General features: G+C 44.9%; 3 protein-coding genes and 1 pseudogene across 4 annotated transcripts; 3 read left to right on the forward strand and 1 right to left on the reverse strand.

Annotated features, from left to right (window-relative positions):
• Positions 1-194: 194 nt before the first annotated feature.
• On the reverse strand, positions 195-18,871 carry LOC148816429 (uncharacterized). Its single transcript, XM_088939422.1, has 5 exons — positions 18,748-18,871; positions 16,367-16,441; positions 15,802-16,044; positions 11,970-12,071; positions 195-395 (listed from the first exon to the last, which is right to left on the reverse strand). The coding sequence occupies exons 3-5, from the start codon at positions 15,855-15,857 to the stop codon at positions 245-247; spliced, it is 309 nt and encodes a 102-aa protein (XP_088795548.1). The 5' UTR covers positions 15,858-16,044; positions 16,367-16,441; positions 18,748-18,871; the 3' UTR covers positions 195-244.
• Positions 18,872-20,679: 1,808 nt separating this feature from the next.
• On the forward strand, positions 20,680-21,671 carry LOC148816430 (histone H1 pseudogene; annotated as a pseudogene). Its single transcript, XR_016094702.1, has one exon. The product of XR_016094702.1 is annotated as a histone H1 pseudogene (transcript).
• A 505-nt stretch (positions 21,672-22,176) lies between these two features.
• LOC148816431 (histone H2A) lies at positions 22,177-22,590 on the forward strand. The gene has a single exon (XM_088940055.1). The coding sequence runs from the start codon at positions 22,190-22,192 to the stop codon at positions 22,574-22,576; it is 387 nt and encodes a 128-aa protein (XP_088796181.1). The 5' UTR covers positions 22,177-22,189; the 3' UTR covers positions 22,577-22,590.
• A 591-nt stretch (positions 22,591-23,181) lies between these two features.
• Positions 23,182-23,592, forward strand: LOC148816432 (histone H3). Its single transcript, XM_088940050.1, has one exon. The coding sequence runs from the start codon at positions 23,182-23,184 to the stop codon at positions 23,590-23,592; it is 411 nt and encodes a 136-aa protein (XP_088796176.1).
• The last annotated feature ends 549 nt before the right edge of the window (positions 23,593-24,141 follow it).

Consider the following 24,141-nt stretch of genomic DNA (forward strand, 5'->3'; position numbering starts at 1 on the left):
CGGCTGGGCTCCAGTTTCCTGCGGTCAGTTATCGGTACCTCGAGTTACCAGTTTCCCCCAGTTCAAGCTAAACGGAGCGGTCGGCGCGTCTTCATGCAAACCGGCTCCGGAGAAAGAAAACCCAGCCGGACCTGCAGCTGCACAGTGAGTCGATACCGGTAAGAGACGAAGCCCCTGTGAAAGTGGTTTTCAGTCCTAAACGAGCCTTGAAGCTGCGCTTTCCTGACCGGGTCTCTCTCGGCCTCTAGGAAGAAGAGACTCGGACTCGCCTGTGAATCCGCCGCGGAGCTCCGGTCACTCGGTACACGGGTGGGTCTGCGCTCAGGTCTCCACGCCGAGAAGGACCCGACAGCCGCCGTTTAAAGCCCAGAGCCGCGCCAGGATCCTGCAGAAGCCTGGAATACAAACGAGAAAAGGCGTATTGTGCAGGTGAAAACACAACATACAACAAGCAGTTTAAAGAAGCTGAAGCACGATTTTAATACCATGTTTCTCCGCAGAGTCGAAGCCACAAGTCCTACAGCCCGTCCGGCAGCTCCGCCAGAAGTAAGTTTCGAAATTCATTTACTTTTCAAGCCCCATTTTATAACGTTTTCCACTCGGACCGAGAAAAGCCGACAGCCGTCGCCCAGGATCCCGCTCCAGCTAAACGGTGAATTTGAGAAACTTTCTTTGTTTGCAAACTCGCTATTTAAAGGCAGAGAAGCGACTCGGGCGTCGGAACCGCTAAACAGCCGCGGATTGAGGTCTAATTGCAGACTGACCGCACCTGCCTTCTCATTCAGACTCGGCCAATAGGGGCGGCGGATCCCGGAGCTGCTCGTCTCTGCTGGTAAACAGCGAGTTTTCAAACAGGGACACGAGAGACCAAAAATCCCCTAACAGGCACAGTTAAACAAAATAAATCTCATCTGAGGTTAAAAATAGGTTTTAGTCTGAGCTACCCAGCTTGCAGCCCTTCCAGTGCACTCCACTGCAGTAATCTGACTCAACCAGCTGCTTAATTACTGTGATCCTGCTAATGATCAATTCAACAGCACTGGGTGCAGCTACACTGTAATGCAGTGGACTGGAGAGGCTGCAAGTAGCTCTGATTCCAGTATCAAGGTCCCACCTTCACACTACAATACCCTGAGACAGGACGGGCTCCCACACTGACACTACACTGCCCACTCCTGCTCTTTATTCACCTCAAGGCAACACTGCTCACAGGGAAAAAAATTTAGAACAAGCAGGTGTCGACTCCACTCTGGAAAGGAAACAAGAAAATGGTTCTGGCTGTGGAGTCGTGTCTGTGTGTCGGGAGGCCATCAGGCTGCAGAGAAACAGGACACCTTGAGACAGAACAGGAGTCTGAAGAGGCTCTGAGACTGAAAGCAATCGCTTCTACACCTGTGCTCAACCCATTACCTCACCACATCCTGCCCAAACAGTTAATAAACCTCATTTGCAGCACTCATTACTAAACCAGTTTAATTTCTCTGGTTTATACATTCTCCTGTGATGAGATGTTAATGGTTCCTGCCCCTCGCCTGCTTTCTGACAGCATCCAAACCACACAGCAGCTCTCCTGCGCTTGTGTTGGGGTGAACTCGACTGTCGCAGGGGAAGGACATGGTTTCTGATGATGGGGGGTGAGTCTGAATCCTGCAGTTAGTATGTGAATGTGATTCAGATATCAGGACTCTGTAGTGACAGTGTTAAGGACAATTGTAGCTGTTGTCTCACACATGAAGAAAACCCCAGAGCCAGAATCAATGTTCTTCTCAGTGTGGAATTCTCCCCTACTTGTTCCTCTGCAGCTCCCACACTGACACTCCTCTCCACTCTGAGCACATTCAAACAGGCAGGTTTTTCCTACAGCTGAACAATCTCCTTTCACCAACAGCCTCAGCTGCACTCCCACCCAAAGACACTCAGATGTTTTTCATGGTCCAGTGGAAGAATTCTAACAGCACAGAATATGAAAAAAGCACATTAATTCATGTCACTGGCCCTGTCAGTCAGCCCCTCCTGTCAAGGTGTTGATACTGTGGGACACTTGAAAATGCAGGTTTTCATTGGAAAGGTACAGTGTCCTCCATCAGTACTGCAATGAGCCAACTTTACAGTCAAGCAATTAGTACTTGTGATCAGAACAGAAATATTATCCTGGTTTTATTGTGTGGTAATTCTCTGCATACATTTGATCATATTGGAATAAAAAAATGTTCAACTTTCTATTTTTATGTTACTGGGACACATTCACTTTAAATACTCTTCTACACTCTGAAATGTATGTGCTTGTATATCCCTCTGCGACAGTAACTGCATGAGGTCTGAGACCCATTGAGCTCACTGCCCTCTGTAATCATCTGAGATGCTTTGCTGTTGCCACTGAGTTCCCATTTAGTCTTCTGGTGATCATACTTCAATTTTATCCATCTACTCAATAGCTTTGACATTTAGGCATTAGACCCAGCAGGTTAAGGTTGTTTTTTCTTTTTTACAGTTCTCCTGATGACCTCCTTGGTTGCATTATAAACTAACTCAAAGCTACAACACCTGAATATTTGATGTGTGTCCTCTGAGCTGAGATGTAGATGGCATGTATGGTCCCTAACTAACACCACCTCTAATCCTTCTCCTGTACATGTGATCAACATCTGAGCTCAGAGGGAGCGCAGAAGACATTGAGGTGTTGCTGGAGCTCTCAGCTCCGAGTCCACAGCCTTCAGGTTTGAGCTTCAGTGACCCAGTACACTAGTGCTGAGGGAGACAGACAGGTGAAGGAGTCTCCTCATGATCTCCCCAGGCCAGGCCATGACTCTCACAGGAGGTGCTGTTCACTGGAGCATCTGCAGCTCCTTTCTTTCTCCACACTTGAACCTGTCATCTCTGTACTCTGAGCGCATGCTGAAGCCTGGTGGAGGTAATGTCATGGCCTGGGGATGCAGGAATGTCTCAGACTGGGTCACTCATCTTCATTAAGGATGTAGCTAATGATGGCAGCAGCAGAGTCATTTCTGAAGTTTACAGAAACAGGGTCTCTGATGAAGCAGAAAAGGCTTCCATACTTATTGGACAGTGCTTCACCATGCAACATGACAATAACCTAAAACATCTAGTCAGGGCAACCAAAGAGCTCATCAGGATAAAATATAGAAACTAGTCAAGTGTGTCTGCAGATTTCAGTCCAACTTGGCATCATGCTAAATAAATGACTTCCGGTAAAAGCATCTCAAGAACAGGCAATACCTCCTCTTCAATGATGAAACCAAGTACAGTGAGCTCATTTACTGGTTTATGCTCTGAAATGCATCTAACGTGAATGGCAAGGCCAGTCTCCACATTTTAAATCCTCTTGAGCAGCATTTTACAGGCTGAAGAAATCAAAGCCCTAAAACTCTCAAGAATAGACAAGAAGCTCTGTATGTCCAGACTGCAGACAGTTACTGTCTCAAAGGCAGCTTCACCCACATGTTTCCCAGTCTTTACTGTCACTTGAAATTACAGCATTTAACTGGCTGTGCTTGAATATGATCAAATGTATGCAATTCCAAAAATACAATGTTTTATTCTGTTTGTTATTCATCTGTTCATGAATAAACATTGCTTGACTGTAAAGTTGTGGCTCATTGCTGGGGTACTGGGTGCAGATCTAGGACGTGTCTGGCTGTATTTAACAATGCAGGGGGTTGACATGATTTGCTGTGGAACTGAGGGACCTGTGCTCAGGGCAAACTGAGAACTAGCTCTAGTTACGGGAAGCACTTGATTAGTAGTAACACCCTGTTCAGTGGAGTGCTCTGCACTCGGGTTTTAACTGTACAACAGGCTAGAGCCCATTCAGTGATCTAGTGCTCAGTATCCCGCACTGTCCCGGGACAGATGTGATGTCAGTACTGTACAGCACACCTCGCTCTGCATGACCCCGGCTCATACACATTCCTTAGAGCGGTAAGTTCTTTATAAGAAGCCAAGACGGACCCAGAACAAGTAAAAATTTAAAAGCAACATCCTGGTGCGAGTAGAGTATAAAAAGCACAACCCAGCTCAGACAAACAGACCGCGTCTCTGTCGGCGCTGCAGCGCGATGTGAACAAACCGCGTCTTGATCAACTTCCTGACGCCTGTGCCCTGCTTGAACGTTGAAATTAATAAAACTTCATATGCTTCATAAATCTGAACCGAAATTAAAGCGGGCGAACATTTCTCGTGACAGTAAGGACACGGTCTGGAGGTCTTGAGCCCTTTTTATTCGAAATTCATTTTCCCGACATTGGGACGAGCCCGTGTTCCGCAAAGCGAGCTGCGCTGTACTGCCGAGTGATTCCCCGAGCCCCCCCGCCAGCGCAGCTCCTCACTCCTGTCTGCTTACTGTCGCTGCGGTGCTGCTCAGTGCTGAACTCCGAGCTCTTACCTGCTTGTGTTGTTTCAGGTCTCCCCTGGCTGCTGTCCCTGCCGCCCGCACAGGACCCCTCCCGCACTGACCAGACTGCTGGCGCTGGACAGGAAATCGTCATCCCGGACGCCGTTACTTGTGATTCTGTATCTTACTCTGTGTTTTTTTAGTTTCATTGTTGCCAACTGTCTTTGATTTGTATGCTTGCAAAACTTAATAAAGATTTTTGACTTCTGTCTTACTTTCTTCTTTTTTTCGTAAGATTATTTCTAACACAAAACCAGACAAAACGAGGAGCAAGCACCGCCCACAATGAATATTCATGAGGGTCAATGAAGGGGCGTGTCGTATGATTAAGTAGGGGAGTGTAGCATTATTCATGAGAGGGCATCACCAACTGATGACGTCACATCAACCAATCAAAATGCTTGGATTTGAGCCCACCTCCAAGATTTTTGCTCTCATCTGATTGGTCACGTTTGAAGCACCACGCCCCATGTCCCGCCCATGCCTCATTCTGATTGGATAAATCCCCATTTTCTCTATTCTGATTGGTTGAAAGACATGTCAATCAAAAAAACCACACCCCCCCAAAATGACGCAGTTCTCAAGGGTTGTCTTTAAATGACTGACATGAGGTTTAGCCCAATCGCAGAAGCCCATCTCAAAGACCAATCCTGGGTGTGATTTGATTAATATTAATGAACTTTAATTATCTTGATACATAAACATTTTTCTCATTAGAGTAAATTAGCATAATTCAGAATATTAATTACTAGTTAAAATAATAAATAGATACGCCTTTTCTGTTTCAATTTTCCTAAGATATTTAGTTTTTAGTTTTTTTGGGCGATTTGAAAGACAGCAACCAAATACATTATAAACAATATATTTTAAATACATTCCCCAAAACAGACAAATGAGCCAGAAGTAAAATAAATTTAAAATGTATTTGTGTTCAGTACAAGTGTAAACATACATTTGAGAAACCAAAAAGCATTCGAGTGAAAACGCTCTCCAGTTCAAAAACATAAAACCAAAACAAACAACAAAAACAGAAATCATTAAAACATAAGTTACTAAAATACAAGTGACTCGGTCAACCGATTTTAATAGAAATTTAAATACATATGAGAGTGTTAACGCCGACATCTTACTAACAAAACAAGCAATAGAAAAAAACAGGAGTTCACACAGTAAACATTAAAAAACAACGTTATTTTCACTAGAATTGTTTTTTATTTCAAATTAACACAACACATATACAAATAGCTCATTAAAATACAAGTGACGAGAGCGCGATTTTAATAAACGCAAATTAATGCAAATGAGGAGTTTACTTTTACATCTTACAAAAAACAACAGAAAATCGCTTTTTCCACACTAAAGCAAAAAGAGCGTTTTAATTCAGTACAAACAATAAAAACCTTAGAAAAGACAAAAACAATTCTAGCCAAAAACGAATTTTCTAGTTCACATTAACAAGACAAATGCAAATCAGCTCATTAACATACAACGACTGATTTTAATAAATGCAAATGAGGAGTTACCGCCGCCATCTTGCAAATCAAACACAAACAACACAAAATCGCTCGATACTCACTAGCTGAAAGTCAGGAACATCCAGTTTTAAATCCGACTTAATGATTCCGTGATGTGTCATAACGATATGATTAAAAAATAGGCCAAAAAACGACTAAAAACGTAATAAAATCGAGAAAACGCCATTCACAAACCCCACCACACCCTTTCGGCAGAACTTCCGGAAGGAGCCATGCTGGGGGCGGGGCTTATTTAAATATGAGAATCTCAGCCAATCAGGATCCATGACGTCTCGACCCAAACCACGCCTGTTGGCAGTAGAGGGTGGGGCTGCACCGCCCTCATGCGTTGGGAGGACGAACTACAAATTAGATTAATTGTAAAACCGCTGCCTATATACTGAATATTAATAAAGGATTTTGGTGGGCAGAGCCGCGAATAATGTCGTCTCGCCTGTTTATTGGTCACTTTGGGCTCCAGGTCCTATAAATTCTGACCCGGCTGATTATCCTCCTTTCGCGCGAGAGCCGGGCAAGACAGACAGTGGTAAGTAACTCGTCCAAACGCTTTTCAAGCTTTACTGCTCTGTGCGTTTAAACCTGTATTAGGTCATTGTTTAACAATACTTTTCTACTCTATTTCTTATTCTTATTTTCTCTGGGCTGTGCTTCTGTTGTTTGTAGAATCCTGTGAATATTCGCCCCTACTATGTGCTCCTCACTACTGCTCTTAAAATGTGCGTCTAACTTCAGACTAACAAACCACTCTTTTTTTTCAGTTTTGTCCACTAAATCATATTTTCAGTCAGTCTGGCGGGACCATGTACGAGTCGAGAGGTGAGTTTCAGTATTTTCTCTGCATCTCGTTTCTCTCCAGCTCTCTCACTCCGGAGCTCGGCCAGGACTCGCGGCCCCAGTGACAGTGAGGGGAGAGTTTTACTGCCTGCTGCTCTGGTATCGACAACATGTCGGGTAAGAACCGGGGAATGGTGTCAGACAGACGGGGCGCTGCTTTCACAGCCCGGGTCAGCTCTCTTGGGCAACTCACTGGTACCCTGGCTTGGCCAAGAGGAGCGGGCTGTCAGGCTGTGGGAGCAGCTGTCTGCAGAGCCGCGTATAGAGACCGTGTACCTGGCTCTGCCGTCTGCAGCTGCAGGCTGCCCTCTGGTGGCGGCTAAGAGCAACAGCGTGTGAGCTCGGGCTTCTGAAACAGCGGAGCTCACTCCACTACTTCACTGTTCAGTCCTGTACTACCGTTCTTACTCACTGGAGTGTGAAATGTACTCTGACACAGCTCGACTTTGAGTTTTAATGACTGTACTTGTCTGTCATTACAGCTTTCAACAAAGGCTTTGACTTCACCTCCAGCCTGGTTCCACTTTCACCTTCAGCTCCCTCCCTGCTGCCTCCTGCTGCTCCTCCCTCTACTGAGGACTGAGACTGTGAAGAGTCAGAATCTGGCTCTGGGATTGATAGGGTGAGTTGGCTTAGATCTCTGTACCCTGACATCACACTGACACTCCTTCACTACAGCTGCAGCAGTGTCACAGTCTAGATCTCTTCATACTTTCCTTTACTTCTTCATCTGTCACTAATGTTCCTGATCTTTTCAAATAAAGGCTGATAATTCACAGTGATCTCTGACCATCACAGGAATCCTGAGTGTCTTCAGCTCCTCCTTTGAGTTCAGATGCTGATGGCATGTCCACTCCCTAACCCCACTACTAACCCCACTCCTCACTCTTCTACATGTGATCAACATCCCAGCTCAGAGGAGGAGCTGAAGACACTCAGGATTCCTGTGATGGCCAGAGATCACTGTGAATTATCAGCCTTTATTTGAAAAAATCAGGAACATTAGTGACAGAGGAAGAAGTAAAGGAAAGTATGAAGAGATCTAGACTGTGACACTGCTGCAGCTGTAGTGAAGGAGTATCAGTGTGATGACAGGGTACAGAGATCTAAAGTGTGAGGAAGTGTTCTGGCACAGCCTGACCTATTTTAATGAATTTACTTCTCTCTTTCCAGCTTTCAACAAAGTCACTGAATTCAGTCCAGCCTGGTTCCAGTCTGTCAACATGTGATGAATAAACACCTTCAGCTTCCTCCTCCTGCTGCTCCTCTCTCTCACTGATGACTGAGACTTTGAAGAGTCAGAATCGGGCTCTGGGATTGACAGGGTGAGTTGGTTTAGATCTCTACACCCTGACATCACACTGACACTCCTTCACTACAGCTGCAGCACTGAAGTCCCTGGTGTTGATCTCCTGGAAATCTCACATGTACAGCTCCTCTCTCCTAGTCTGTAATTGTCTAGAGCTCCATCTTCTGTAGCTGCTTTACCTGTATCTCTCTGTCAAAACTGTCTCTTGTTGCTACACAAGTTTCTCTCCCACTGCAGAGCAGTCTGCACTCTGCTTCAGGAATGGACAGTGACTGGGGAATTAGACTCCCTGCCTGTCCTCATCTCTCACTGTCTAGTCTTCATCTCCACTAGTGAGTGTCTGCTCCTCTCTCCTGTATCTGTCCTTCCTGTTGGTGTTGCTCTAGAGCTCTGCCTGTATGTGCTGACTTGTCCTCTGCTGTGTATCTTCAGAACTGACTGCATCTCCCCCTACTCTCTCTCTGCACTGTCCTGCCTCTCTCCTTCTCTGCCTGCTGCTCTGTGTGTGAAGTGTGTTACTGGCACCCCAGATCTCCAGGTGAGCTCAGCACAGTTTCTCCTATTTCCTACAGCAGCCTTTTGCCATGAAACCTCTGCAACCCCACATCTTATTTGTGTATAATTCAATTTCAACTTTTTCTGTCACTCAGGGTGCTCAATCACTATGTTAATGTACTATTTTGCAGCAGCTAGAGCTCTGATTCAGTAATGGACAGGTGTCATTTCCACTGTAGATGTCACACTAGAGAAGCGTGTCCTGCTCTCTGCCTGTCCAGACCCCTTCAGCACAGCCTCCCACTGCCACTCATTCACACTGTGGAAGTGTTTCAGCCTGTGACTCCGCACCTGGAACTGTTGTCTATAGTGTCACAGTCTAGATCTCTTTATACTTTCCTTTACTTGTTCCTCTGCCACTAATGTTCCAGGTCATTTCAAATAAAGGTTGATGATTCACAGTGATCTCTATTCATTAAAGGAATACTGAGTCTTAAGCATTACCTTGGAGTTCAGATGCTGATGGCATGTCCACTCCCTAACCCCCCTACTAACCCCACTCCTCATTCTGATACTTGTGATCAACATCCCAGCTCAGAGGAAGAGTTTGGGACTCGGTATTCCTGTTATGAACAGATCACAGTGAATGATCACAAAGAGAACTAGATTAAGACACTATTGATAACAGTTCCAGGTGTGGAGTCACACAGGCTGAAACACTTCCACAGTGTGAATGAGTGTCAGTGGGAGGCTGTGCTGAAGGGGTCTGGACAGGCAGAGAGCAGGACAATTTTCTGCAGTGTCTCTTCTTTAGTGAGGACGATATCTGTCCATCAATGAATCAGAGTTAAGCACAGCCTCCCAGTGACACTGACTGCATATTTCAATCTGTATGACTCTTCATCTGAAATGATCTACTTGGTCTCAAACTCTATGCTTTCCTTCCCCTCTTCCTCTCAATGTCATTCATTTTCCAGGTGACCCAGTCAACTGTGACCATTGCAGAAATCCTGCATTTCTTGAACTTGAACTTTATTGCCATATGTAACCGGTACTGGTACAATGGAATTCTTACTTACAGAAAGTCTCTCGATTGTAAAACAAGTGTAAAAAACAAGACAAAGTGCAGACAGTGCATCAAGACAATGTACAAACAAACGATAGACAATGTGCAAGTAAACATGTAGACAGTTTGAATGTAAACAATACAGACGTGTAAACAATGACTGGAGATGTGCAATAGATAAGAAATCATAAAGAGGTAGATGGTGATGGTGTAGGTGTGGTCCGAAGGGGATGGCTAAATGTGTTCGCCAGTCTCACTGCTTGTGGATAGAAGCTATAAGCTTACGAATGTCCTCCGAGTTCGGATGTTGATCGAATGTTTAAGAGTAAGGATTAGGGTTAGCGATGGATACTGATGTCCAATCTCCAACCTTGAACTCAGAAGAGGAGCACCAGATATTCAGATCTTATGTGAAGGACTGAGTCCATGATTTACAGAATGAGAAAAATTACTTCTTAATCTTTATAATTTATATTTTGAATGACAGGCAGGTGCAGTCATCCCAGCTTTCAACAAGGGCTTTGATTTCACCCTCAGCCTGGTTCCACTTTCACCTCCCTCCTCGCTGCCTCCTGCTGCTCCCCACACTGTGAGGACCGTGATGGTTCCCAGTGGAAAGAGAATCTGACTCTGAGATTTATGGGGTAAGCTGATCTGGATCTACACGCCCTGACATCAGACTAACCCCCCTTCACTGCGGCTGCAGCGCTGAACTCACTGGTGGTGATGTCCTGGAAATCTAATAACTCATCTTTCCTGTCCACCCAGGAAGCTTCCTCACCCTTCTACCATCAATCCCACTCACTTCCTCAGTCTGACTCCCCCTGTGCGTCTCTCTGACTGTCCAGACGGGTCACCTCACCGCCCGGCCTGTGGCCCAGGGTCTGTTCCTCTTATTGTCTGCAATGCCACTGACACTTCATCACCTCCTCCTGGTTTGATGAGGCTGTCGATTGAGATGATCCAACCTCAGCCTGGGTCTCATTTCCCTGGACTCCAGGCAAGTCCCTGTTCTCCCCAAATATTCAACTCCTTGTGTTGTTTTCAGCCTCCTCAATATCCAACCTCCACCTGGATCAAGTGGCTTTCAGTTTCAATCTGGCTGAAGACATACTGCCTGTATCCCCATCTTCAGTTTTATCCTGTATCCCTGTAGCGTTGTCAATGTTAGCTGAAATGCTCTGTGTACAATAAAGGGGTTCTATTCTTATGTACTACTGTTTCCTCACTGTCACAGGAGTCACTGTCCTTCTCCGGCAGTGTTTACATATTTATTATCTATCTCAATGTAACCTTGTACGCCTTCAGTGTATTCTCACCTTTCTTGTTTTTTTAACTTCATTCTGTAAAGAGATCTGAATCTTATATTCAAGGAAGTTAATTGTAATTGTAAATTGAATTTTCATTTCTCATGATTTTGTTTTGAAGTTTTAAACTGTGTGTACTGCTACAGTGGTAGCTTTCTTTGAATTGTTTTCAAGCTCCAGGCGTGATTTTCCATTTTTATTGGAAAACCGGTTGTTGGTTTAGAGTAACTACTGGCCTCCCTATTACCGTTCTGTTGAACTGAATTAACCTTTATTGCCCCTAAGGGAATTTGTCTTGCACCTCAAGAGCTCATACCATATGACAATAATAAAATATAGCAACAGTACAATACTGTGATACAAAACAACATTTCTCAGTCAGAAATCAATACAGTATCATAAGATTCAAAACAATAAGCTGTTTAAACAATAAGATGATTTGTACTTCCAAACAATCTTTTCATTTTTCAACAATTGAATGCTTTCATGTATTAATAAAGTAAATGCTCCTATAATTGCCTAGGTCTCTGTGTGAAATGCTGTATAAATGTCATCATTAATTGAGGTTATTCAATAACATCAGACCGTAACTAAATGCATCTAATTCCCTTTAACAATTTCCTAACTTAAAAAATAGACTTTTACACAGCTTCTATCATATCTGTAACTTTTGTTTGTATTTAACATTCATATTTCAGTATGTCTTGCAGTGTAGCATCTATGGTGGTAGTTTTTAATTCAGATTTAGCTAGAATTTCCATTCAATATTAGGTGACTGTCGACTGCTTGATACTGTAGTTTATAAATACAGAAACACAATTGGCTGAGAAACGTGTCTTTTCATGATTACTGTGAATTGTTTTGACTTTTAATAAACAATTGTTCCCTCGGAATGTGATCTTGTCCAGCTCTCAGCCCCTCTTGCCCCTCTCTGTCAGCTCCTCCTTTCAGGATGTTCACCTTCCCTCCTGCACTGCTGTCACCCTGAGCTCACAGACACAGGCGCTCTTACCTCCCTCCCTGTCCAGCCAGAGTCTGCTCCTCTTCTCCGTGAGCAGGGACACAGTCTGCCTCTTCCTTGCCTTGCTGATCCCAGCACAAACATTCCTGACTCCTGCAGAAGGGAGAACAGGGGAAAGACAGTGATGTTTACTGCTGTAAGGGGTCATGTTCAACAAATAAGTGGCACCATTTGCTCTAGACATACTGCAGCCCCAATACAGTGACGGTGTCTTTCTTGGCAAACTGGTGTGGATCTACGCACTTGGTACAGGGGTCTCCAGCCCCAGACCTGTTGCTCTTGTAAGTCACCTTTAAATCGGCAGTTCCTTACAGATGAGGAACACTTGTTTAAGCAGTTGATCAGCACAGCAAGGAGACATCCTTGAGTCCTCAAGAATTAATATTTGGATTTGTTCACAATCGTCTCTAAAGTACCTGATTTAAAGAAACGCCTGTATATGTGATCAGTTAAATTGTCCCAGGCTTTTGGAAGGTGATAATTGAGGGTTACCTTTGAAACATGCTGAAAACATGTTGGACTGGGGCTTCTCAGGACCAGAGGGTAAGACCTGACTTCCATATACAAACTTAGTCTATTCAAATACAGAAAACATACTTCTGCCCCCCGCGATGTACTTTGTTGGGTAGTCTGGGTTATTGCACAACAGGCTCATGATGCTTCATCTTTCACTTGGAGCTCACTCTGGAGTTGACAGGCTCCCCTCCACCCCCCTCTCCTGAACAAGTCAGGTTTATCCTGACCTCATGCAGACATGTGAGAAAGGAGCATTTTTCTCCTGAAAATCTGGCTTTTCACTGCTGTTTTACAGCTTTAAAGAGTAGATGTACCTGGTGATTTATGAGATCAGTTATCAGAACTCTTATGCTTTTACATCCAACTATTATTAAAGTTTATTGACAGGACCCAAGCTCTTGAGAAACACCATCTCGTTTTCACGGGGGGCCTGTTAGAATACATACACAAACTACAGCTATCACAACACAAAGAACAAAATAAGAGAAAAGTAAATAAAACACAAACTATATAACTGCCATGAAAAGTAATCTGAAAATTAATAAGTATAATAATTTCAATTACAAGAACTTTGTGTTCAGGGGGTAGGTTATTCCAATCCTTCGGTGCTTTGTAGGTATAACCTTTCCTTCCAGCCTCATAATACACTTGTGGAACCTTAAAATATCTTTGCTCAGGCTGTCTGAAAGAGCATTCAGTATAACTTACACACAGAAGAAATTTTAAATAAACAGGAGCTGTTTGCAGAATACATTTAAAAAGAAACTGATAGCAGTGCAGTTGCCTATTGAAAAGCAGTAACCAGTGCCGTTTTTCATAGGCGCTGGTGGGTTCTATAAAGACATCCAGGAGCCCATCAACACAGGAGGTTTAAGTCACATCCAGGTGGAAAACCGAGCCTTGGATACACTCCCAAACATTATTCCCATAAATTATATAGATAGATAAGACTTTATTTATCCCGAAGGAAATTCAGGTGTAACAACACCCCAAGACAAGTAAAAACACACATCAGAATAGACTAAAAATTAAAATAAGGATAGCAATACAAAATAAAATAAATGGAGTTAGGTGTGTGCACAATATGCTAAGATATCACCACAGTCCAAGAGAAGCAACAATAACTGGTATTCAGAGGTCTTTCTAATGTTCATTGTAAGACACTCTTTAGACTTATAGAGCATCCCAGGCTTATAATAGTTTGTTAGGACAATGTGTTTATCTTAAACCCAAATATTTTATACAATCAACTCTGCAAGTTGATACAACCTTTATCCGTTGTTTAAGTAATAAAAAGCATCCTATACAGTTCTCAACCTTTGTCTGGGGTGCAACAATGCGATAGAAGATGTTTCCTGGTTTAAGATCAAATGTTTTGTAAACAACTGCTTTTGCACTAAATCAACATGAGTTTGTAATGAAGCTTGTAGATGTGACCAATTTGAGCTAGAGCTGTTAAGCACAGTATCAGCTGCGTATAAATGAACACACAGACTTTTACATCATAAAGGTAAATCAGTTATAAATAAAGAAAAGGTAAAGGACCATTTCTTGGACCCCTTTGTATAATTAAAAAAAATAGATTCTCATTGATAATTACATACTGTCATCTATTACAGAGGTATGCATTAAATCAAGCCAGACCTCTCTGGGAAAAAAAACAAAAAAAATAAAATAAATCTTAAGAGTATATTGTGATCAACTAAATCAAAAGCTTTTTAAAAGTCAATAAAAATAGCTCCAATTAATATATCTTCATCAGGAGAGAAGTACATGTCATTGGTTAGTTTCATTAGTGTCATAGTGGTAGAATAGTTTGGTCAAAAACCTGACTGAGACGGTGATAATAAATTATACTCATTAAGATGATACATTTGTGAATGTATTTGTTTTTCAAACATCTTCATAATTATACATAGTACTAGTATCAATACAGAAGTATTTAATTCAGAAGAGTTACCACCCTTATAAAGTGGGGTCTCTCCAGCACATTTCCAATGAGATGGAATCTCACCGGTTGCTAATGATGGAGCCTGCTAGCAGGATCTGTGTGTTACTCTGTACCCATATAGTGGTAGGAGCTGTGAACTCCTGCTGAATCCACACGCTAAACTCTCACCTTCACGCTTGCTGTAGCACAGATGCCTCCCCCTCCCAGGACTAAACTCCCCGATGGGGAATGTTTATACTAAACTCCTGATGAGAAAGGAATGTTTGAAGTGCTTTCCGAGTCCTGGAGTCTCTTGAGAAAGCTACCCCAAAGACAGGAGGGGGAGGGTGGACAGAAAAGTATAAATAAGCCATATCCCCTTTGAACTACGATAGATACTATAACTATTATGGTCCTTACTGTGGTTCCTTGTATGCATACAATAAAGCTTGGCAAACAAGGTTTGGGAAAAAGAAACAAATATATATACAGACAACCAAACCCATACAGATAACATAGAAAGAAACATAACTAAAATGCCAATACAAAAAAAACACTATAATAAAATAAAGCCAAAATAACAGTTTTGGGGCATATGGAGATTTGTTGAATACTAGTCAATTAAGGAATGTATTAGAAAACTGCTGGTAATAATGCATAATTAAATTTTAAAAAATCAATTCTTAAGTTAATTCATAATTGAAACACAGAAATACATACTATAAATATTATGTACACATCACAGGTACAATATAGCATTAAAGAAGTCACAGCTTACAAATAACCACAGTTTAGAAATAAGCATCACTGGTGTTGACACCAATTCATTACAGAACCAAGTAGTGATATTTGAATCTGGAAATAATTATCCACTTACAATTTACCAGCCACAGATTTGGGACGCACACCATTCCTCCAACGCTTTGTGAAAAGGATACAGCGTTTTGCGTCTCTGCAGTATCTCATGAGGGTATCGAGAATTCAGGCCAAACTGTGGACCCTGAAGTTATCGCCCTCTTTGCTTTTACATGTTTTGCAGCCAGAAGATGTGGTTTTTGTTTTGAGACGGATTTGTATTTTCCAACAGGAGCAAAAGGCACAGCGGTTATCGCATCTTCAGGCAGCTGTAATTCCTTTAGGATAAAAGGTTTCTTAGGGTTCGAACCCTTTACCTCTAGAATACCAGTCACCACCATGTTATCTCTCCTTGATTGTGTTTGAAGATCAGGCCGGGATTCACGCACTGATACACTTTCTTTAGAAAGTTGTTGGACTTTATTTTGCAGGGTATTAACAGCAGACTTTAAGCCACTTACTTTAAACGTAGATGATGGTGTCAGAATAGGGCTGGTGTGGCAGTTAGGGCCACTGTCTCACCTCTCATAGTCCTGGGTTTGGGTCTTGACTGGGTGCTGTCTGTGTGGAGTCTGCATGTTCTCCCCACGGCAGAGTGGGTTTCTCCTGGTGCTCCAGTTTCCTCCCGCACTCCAAACCCCTTCTGTCTCGGTTCACTGGTGTCGGCAAAACTGTTGCTTGTAGGCATGTGTGAGCCCTGCGCTGACCTTGTGTCCAGTCCAGGTTCTGTCCTGCCTGCTTAGACTCGGGCTCACAGCAGCCCACCTGGACGAAGAGACGTAAAAATGAATGGAAGGGTATTAGAGTCTGAGCTAAAAAATAATCTCGTATATCTTAACCGATAGAGATTCTGCCTGCTCTTAATCAGCTAAAATCATGTTATTTCATAAAAACTGTCTGCAATAAGCCTTTTCAGACTGCTGAGACCTAATCAGAACAGTACAAATGTCAGTAACGTACTGCACACAAAGAATAAAAACATGTCTTTATAAATGGCTCTACACTGTAGTGATGTAAAAAAGGTCAGAGACAATTAAAACTTGTTTATCCAGGGACAGATACTTGATCATCCTGTGATCATACTCACCGCTGTGTGATTGAATCCTCATCAAAGTGACGAACAGCTCTCACCGACACAGAGCTTTTTTCTAGAGAGGAGGTACTGGAGGAACAGAAGCACAAAACAGAAAAATGTACTGAGTAAGAAGTGCTGAACACATTTCCACACAGCCACAGCTGAACAGTGCACACACAGGTTTCAAGATGGACATCAGCTCTTGTTATAAAGTGACACAGTATCAAAACTCCAGTGTGTAAACTAAACTAAACACCACACTTACTCAAAAGAGAGTGGATGAGCTTTGTTGTTTTTTAATTTACCACTGTAAACACAATTATTCAGCACATTGGTACAACAGCAGGTACTGTATGTGAAATTCTGTTCCCAGCATTTATCCACATATTGAACTGCAGGTCAGCAGCGCATCTTCAGGCTGAAGACAGAAAACAACAGGAAACGTCTGATCTCCACTGGAGTGAAGGAGCTGTCTGTACCGGAGGAGATCTGGACAGAACTAACACCAGCTACACTGTAGTGTTACTGTACCAGACAGCCCCTCACAACCTGCAGCTTCAGTATTACCAAACATGTCATATTTATTTGAACAAAAAAAAAATCCTTCACTTGCTCCAATGCAACACAGTTAATGTGTTGAAATCTCTCCTATGAGACGCGTAGCTGTGGTGCAATTAACAAACTGAAATGGTTTCTCATGTATCTGTTACACTGATCACAAAATGTAAACAATTATCGACAATTCAACAGAAAACACATGCAGGTCTGTGCTGCTCTGTGTGATCTCACAGTGGTCCCCAGCCCTGGTCCTGGAGGAACAGCAGAGCTCTACATCTCCAGGACGAGGGCTTCACTGATACAAGGGCACAGTTTCCAACAGCACACAGAGCATCTCCTCAACCTGTAGCTCATTTCTGAATAACCAGCTCTGCTTGAACTGACTATCTGATGAAGTTAGAGGTGGGAAGGACACTGTATCAGAGTGGTTTTCTCCTAGAAGTCCAGTTACACTTCAGACAGAGCATTATAAGAAAACAGGACATATCTCTGCAGTGTGGTCAGCTACAGCTGAGTGTGACTTGAGTCTGCTCTGTTATTTACTGTGATCCTGGTGCCTCTCAGAGGGCAGCAGGGATACTGGGGAACAGGGCTACAGTGGGTAAACTGTGGTTGTTCATGCAGTTAACTGCAAGGGTATATTAAAGAAAACGCTGTCATTGGGGTCTTCTCAGAACACAAGCTCTTGGGAACTCGACCCCCTTCTCTCCCCTGTGGTGCTGGTCCAGTAATAACAAGCTGAAGGTCCTGGAGATGAGCAGGTGGTTCCTCCCAGTCTGTAGCCAGGCTGGGGAGGACTGTGTGTGACCCAGTGATGCTGCTGGCTCGGACCGGACTGGACTGGACTGCTGCTCACACCACCGCAGAGACAACAAAGCTCTGGTTTAGATTCTGAAGGGCCGCTCACTGTGGGGTCCTGCTGTTTTAGGACTCACAGCTCTGGCTGATGTGTGTGGGGATGCAGTGACTTTGTGAGCAGCCATCAGTACATTCATGATCACAACGATGAAGAAAGAGTCAGTTTTAAAAAACACAGGTCAGCACAAAGGTTTCAGGAGTCTAATCTTCCATAAATCAGGGTTATTGTTGATCAAAACCGTAGAGACCCAACTACACTGAACAGTCAGGATCCACAAAGAGAAATGATAAAACACTCGGATTACTGTAATAATGGGGCACGTGACAGTGCATGAAGTTTCCCTTTACTTTTTATTTGAATTGGTACACATAACTGTAGCCTGTCATAAACAAAATGCGAACGTGTCGACTTACGCATCTAAAGCGTCTCCGTATGTCTCTGCAAGATTTATCAACAATAATCAAAACCACCGTGATACTGAATTTGTAGATCAAATTCAAACCCGCAGCCGCTGCTCTCGTTCGGCTCTCTGACAATATCGCAGAGCTAATCTCGTGTCTCATCGGAGTATTTTTACACCCATGCATTTATGACTAACATTAAATTACCACGTGCATTCGGCTACATATATGACAACGTAATAAATTTCTAATAATACTGGCTCACATATTCGCTTACTGTTCCGAATAACAGAAATACTGTAGTATTAATATTCATCTTAATACGCAGCTCGGCACTATCCGGAGGTTCACTGTAAGCGACGCACCGGTATGAAAGAGCACAACATGTTTTACTTTACACATTCACTTTAAAGTAATAAAAACCCTGTAACGCAGACCAGCTCCTCTCCAACTAAACTGAGAACATCATTCCGCACCAGACCGGGCATCGTCACTGGAGAAACTACAGGCAAACTCCCCTCCGCGTCACTACTTCGCTTTAAACTGTCGAAATTTGTTGTTGCGACGTAACTAACCTGCTACACACCAGGAGGGGGGCGTCTTCGTAGTCTCCAGGTTTAAATATGTATAAACAACTTGTAACAAACTGTAACAAAACTTCAAGTTAAAAGCCACGTGTCCGACGTAAATCCTTCGTCACTGTTGAAAAGAACAACAAAAACAAAACGTTTCGTAATACCCGCCCCTCTAGAGAAATCTCAGCTGTCATTGGTCAATCCGGGGAAGGGCTCGTTAACTATTGGGTACACTCACTGTCAATCACACAATTGTATCCCACAATGCAATCTGACAAACAGCCGGCTGGCCAGCGGTGGCCTCGTCACGTGATGCGGGTGTGCCGTGTTGCCGGAACCCTCGTGACTCGCCTGTGCAGAAGCTGCAATGGCGTCTGAGCGCCTCGATCGGCTCCAGGGACTCGCGTTACCCACCGCTGTCCAGCGCTCATTTACTGGGAATCAGCAACAACTACAGAGCGATTCCACGATGAAGAATAGGAAGGAGAAATGCAAAGTTCCGGAAATTTCCACGTTAATAGCGATGTTTTTTCTTGTTATAAAAGCTCGGTTTCTTTCGGAGTAGGATGGCGTTGTTGGAGGTGTTGTTGCGCACTTTTGTTTTTGCAAACGCTTTTGCATTCCCTAAGCATTGAAAAGATAAGAGCTGAGAGGATCACTTTCGGGCTGTCTGGTGCTTGAAGCTGTTCATATTAAAAAAACTGAAAGATCCCATAGGTGGGTAGCGTGTTCCATACCCCTGCCACCCTTTGTGTAAAGAAGGTACCCGATTTCAATTTTCCCGGATTCGATTTGTGTCAATGTAACGTCATATTTCACCGTTAATTCTGTAGATCTCTGTTTAGGTGCCTTTGTCGAGGTCTGTGAAGTTTATGAAATTTGAATTAAGTGCCTTCATAGTCTTCTTGGCTCATCAGTAAAAGATTCAGCTCCTTCCCTTAAGCCCTGAAATGTATCTGGTTGCGCTTTTCTTGCCTGATTCCAGAGCCGCAGTATCTGTTATCTAAATTCTGCCCAGATTCTTGCATGAGGTCCTTTAGCACCGGTTTGATGTGATTGTAGCTGTGAAAGACGGAAGATGTTTTAAAAATCACACAGTGACAGTCCCGTAAAGCTGTTTGCCTGGCTTCTGGCTTTTTAGATGAACATACTTCGATTAAAGCGCTCGGGCTGCCTGCAGCTTTCTGTAAATGAACTTGAATATGAATAAACAGGTTCAAAGAGATCTTCGGGGTGTTTGTATTTGACGGTGAAAAGGCACTTTGGAAGAAGACGTAGAAAATTCCACATTGAAACAGCGGACTCTGAAAGAGTTTCCCCAGAATAAGCCTTTCGAACATGAATGAAGTGCCTGGGTTGTGATAATATTCGCTTTTAATTTGCGTGCTCAGACTTTGGTCGGGATACAGCTGCCCGGTTTGACGAAACTGGTCTGTTCTCTGTTAGAAGCAGACGGTCCGGGAGTGTGTTAATGACACTGAACAAAGAGCCACATAAATCATCCGTTTTTAATAATTCAGAATTCATTCCTGTTGTGGTACATGGCCGGCGGCCTCGGCTGTATTATTTACACGTTGTTTTGATCTTTACTGACGGTTTAAGTACATTTATTTTAGAAATAGACGACAAAGTGCCGGGCGAGCACCGCCTTTCGTGAGCTCTGTTGTTGGAGTTTGAGCAATTCTGTCAAAATTACCGAACAGAAACAGCTGTAACTCAACTGCATATTAAAGAGCAGAGGATTTTCTCCGTTTTGCGTGTATTTGATAATCGTTTCGGTGTAGTTGTGAGGATTACGGGGCAGTTTTGTGCGCGGAGAAAACACAAGTGCGAGCGGGCTGTGCGGAGCGGAGCTGCAGCAGCAGCGGTTGAGTCTCCACGGTTCTCATGCGGCCTTGAAGTCCCGCCTGCGCGCGGAGCCGCAGACAGTCCGACAGCAGACAGAGACGCAGCGATGGCAGAAGAAGTCGCTCCGGCCCCCGCCGCCGCGCCGGCCAAGGCGCCCAAGAAGAAGAGCGCCGCCAAGCCCAAGAAAGCGGGCCCCAGCGTGGGAGAGCTCATCCTGAAGGCCGTGTCCGCCTCCAAGGAGCGCAGCGGCGTGTCCCTGGCCGCCCTGAAGAAGTCCCTGGCGGCCGGCGGCTACGACGTGGAGAAGAACAACTCCCGCGTCAAGCTGGCCATCAAGAGCCTGGTGACCAAGGGCACCCTGGTGCAGACCAAGGGCACCGGCGCCTCGGGCTCCTTCAAGCTCAACAAGAAGCAGGCGGAGACCAAGACCAAGCCCGTGAAGAAAGCCGCCGCCGCCGCCGCCAAAGCCAAGAAGCCGGCGGCCAAGAAACCCGCAGCGGCTAAGAAGCCAGCGGCCGCCAAGAAGCCCAAGAAGGCGGCGCCCAAGAAGCCGGCGGCCGCCAAGAAGTCCCCCAAGAAAGCCGCGAAGCCCGCAGCGGCCAAGAAGGCGACCAAGAGCCCCAAGAAGGCCAAGAAGCCCGCGGCGCCTAAGAAGGCAAAGAGCCCGAAGAAAGCCAAGGCAGCGAAGCCCAAGGTGGCCAAACCCAAGACGGCCAAAGCTAAGAAAGCGGCTCCCAAGAAGAAGTGAGCGATCGACCCCCGAGTTAGTTTCCTCCAAACCCAAAGGCTCTTCTAAGAGCCACCAGCCCTTCCGAGAGAGAGCGCAGACTTTCCCTTTTCACTGCTTGAAAGCGCCGGTTCGCTCGATAGGGGGGAGAAATAGTTATTTTACACGATGGGGGGTTTCGATTTAGTGGTTAAATGTTTTATTCTAATAACGATCATGAACTGCGATATTTAGCCGAACTTGGTAAAATACTGCACAAATGTAAATATTGTAAATACTGGTTGCATAGAGGACGTGTTGTAAAATTATAAGGCCTTTTCGTTCAGAAATAAACTTTCTAATCTTCAACTAACCGTGTTGTGACTCCTTGCATCTCTACACTGACAGTGACTGTAGTTGAGATGAAATGTAATATCGCACGTGGGTTTACACTGAAGTGTGAGACTTGTAATTCTTGACTTCTAGTCTCTCGGCTAAAGCGGACATTTGATAAAGCGTGACGTGACGAATTGGTCACTATAATAGCAACAGTGGGGATTTTTTTTCAGGTTGTGCTGGCAGGCGAGTGATCCAGATTCTTAGGGGAGTTTTTGCTTAAATACACTTGAGGTTTCGTGTAAAGGCACCGTTCCGGAACCTTCGCCTAAGGACTGAGAATCACAAAAGAAACAAAGAGAAACTCCTGGTTTCAGTCCTGCCTGTTGATTGGTTGAGACTGAGGGCGGGGGAAGGCAGCAGCTGGTCTCTGATTGGCTAGAAATATAGATTCGGTTGAACCAATCGAATGTAGTCGCGAGTCTTCATAAGCGGGGCGGCCGCGGAGCTCTTGTCATTGACTGTTTTCGTTGAGAAGCTGAGAAGAGCAAGATGAGCGGCAGAGGAAAGACCGGCGGTAAGGCCAGAGCCAAGGCCAAGACTCGCTCTTCTAGGGCCGGACTGCAGTTCCCTGTGGGCCGTGTCCACCGGCTGCTGCGCAAGGGAAACTATGCCGAGCGGGTCGGCGCCGGAGCCCCGGTGTACCTGGCCGCGGTGCTGGAGTACCTGACCGCCGAGATCCTGGAGCTGGCTGGCAACGCCGCCCGGGACAACAAGAAGACCCGCATCATCCCCCGGCACCTGCAGCTCGCCGTCCGCAACGACGAGGAGCTGAACAAGCTGCTGGGCGGCGTGACCATCGCGCAGGGCGGCGTGCTGCCCAACATCCAGGCGGTGCTGCTGCCCAAGAAGACCGAGAAGCCGGTCAAGAGCAAGTAAACAGCCCGGCAGAGACCCCGACTGACCCCGAACACAAAGGCTCTTTTAAGAGCCACCCACAGCCTCTTGAAAAGAGCGATTTCTGTTTTTATTTTTATATACATTTCTGTTTATTCACTTGTAGATTCTTATTTATAATTAGTAACCGAATAAATAATCGGTCCGTTGGTTTATAACATTTTTAAGGAAATCTAGGTCCTTCAATATAACGCTCACCTCCCGAGTCACAGAACTGCCCTTTTACACTGAATCGTATTAGAGTTGACGTTGTACCAGTAATATCAGTTTAATAGCTGTATGGAATTAAATGACGGTCCTACATCATTAAGAGTATTAAATTACTCAGAAGTCCTGCCCATGACTGTTCTCTAGTGATGAAAGCGCCTGATCTTTGTGTCTCTTAGTAAACCGAGAGACCTGGAGCCGTTAAACCCGCGAGGAGTGTAGGAGCTGCGCGCTCGTTTTCAAACCGTCCAATCAGAGAGTTACACCCTCCTCCCCCCGTGTGCGTTTCAACCAATCAGGACGGGGCTGCCTGCGCATATAAACCCGAGTGCCGGCAGCATCTCTCACTACAGTGCTGATTGCGAAGAGCAGCGAGGAAGATGGCGAGAACCAAGCAGACCGCTCGCAAGTCCACCGGCGGCAAGGCGCCCAGGAAGCAGCTGGCTACCAAGGCTGCCCGCAAGAGCGCCCCCGCCACCGGCGGCGTGAAGAAGCCCCACCGCTACAGGCCCGGCACCGTGGCTCTGCGGGAGATCCGCCGCTACCAGAAGTCCACCGAGCTGCTGATCCGCAAGCTGCCTTTCCAGCGCCTGGTGAGAGAGATCGCCCAGGACTTCAAGACCGACCTGCGCTTCCAGAGCTCCGCCGTCATGGCTCTGCAGGAGGCCAGCGAGGCTTACCTGGTGGGGCTCTTCGAGGACACCAACCTGTGCGCCATCCACGCCAAGAGGGTGACCATCATGCCCAAAGACATCCAGCTGGCCCGCCGCATCCGCGGGGAGCGCGCTTAGACACGGACCGCCCGCTGCAGGATCTTTCCCCTTGAACACAAAGGCTCTTTTCAGAGCCACCACAACACTCGAGAGGGTTAAATATTTCCATTATATTCTGTATGAGACACCATTCTCGTTTGGTCAGCTGATCAGTGAAATCCGTACTGAGAAGCGGTTTTCTAGCCCCTCGTGTAAAAGCCCTTTCGCGCACGACTACACTGCTGCAGTTACCCACCGACACGTCATCCCTTTTGCTCTACCTCTTATTTTTCAGCCTTCATATCTAAATTTGAAAGTGTTTAAATGCATGAGCTTATTTTAATGATACAAGAACGACTGACATGAAACCCCTTACACTACTGTTTATTTTCAGAATTCGGTGTCTGTTCACAATTAAGCAACAGCATGCTGACTGGTCCCTCCGTCTATCTTTATTTCACTCCAGAAGATGCGCTTATTTATACTGCAGTACAGATCTGTGAGGACCACTGCTAGCTAGCCACGAACCTCAGACGGTACACCTGACAGATTTCAATGACATGATTTAAGAACGTTTATACAGACATT

Source organism: Atractosteus spatula, chromosome 22 (assembly GCF_055471065.1).
Source record: "Atractosteus spatula isolate fAtrSpa1 chromosome 22, fAtrSpa1.hap1, whole genome shotgun sequence".
Taxonomy (NCBI): domain Eukaryota; kingdom Metazoa; phylum Chordata; class Actinopteri; order Semionotiformes; family Lepisosteidae; genus Atractosteus; species Atractosteus spatula.

Excerpts from the sequence above, each read along its gene's own strand:
- LOC148816432 (XM_088940050.1), top strand. The coding sequence starts at position 23,182 with ATGGCGAGAACCAAGCAGACCGCTCGCAAGTCCACCGGCGGCAAGGCG.
- LOC148816431 (XM_088940055.1), top strand. The coding sequence starts at position 22,190 with ATGAGCGGCAGAGGAAAGACCGGCGGTAAGGCCAGAGCCAAGGCCAAG.
- LOC148816429 (XM_088939422.1), bottom strand. The coding sequence starts at position 15,857 with ATGCAGACTCCACACAGACAGCACCCAGTCAAGACCCAAACCCAGGAC. Across the intron at positions 12,072-15,801 it reads CAAACCCAGGACTATGAGAG|GAGTCAGGAATGTTTGTGCT; the intron begins GTGAGACAGTGG and ends TCCCTTCTGCAG. Across the intron at positions 396-11,969 it reads CTGGCTGGACAGGGAGGGAG|GCTTCTGCAGGATCCTGGCG; the intron begins GTAAGAGCGCCT and ends TTTGTATTCCAG.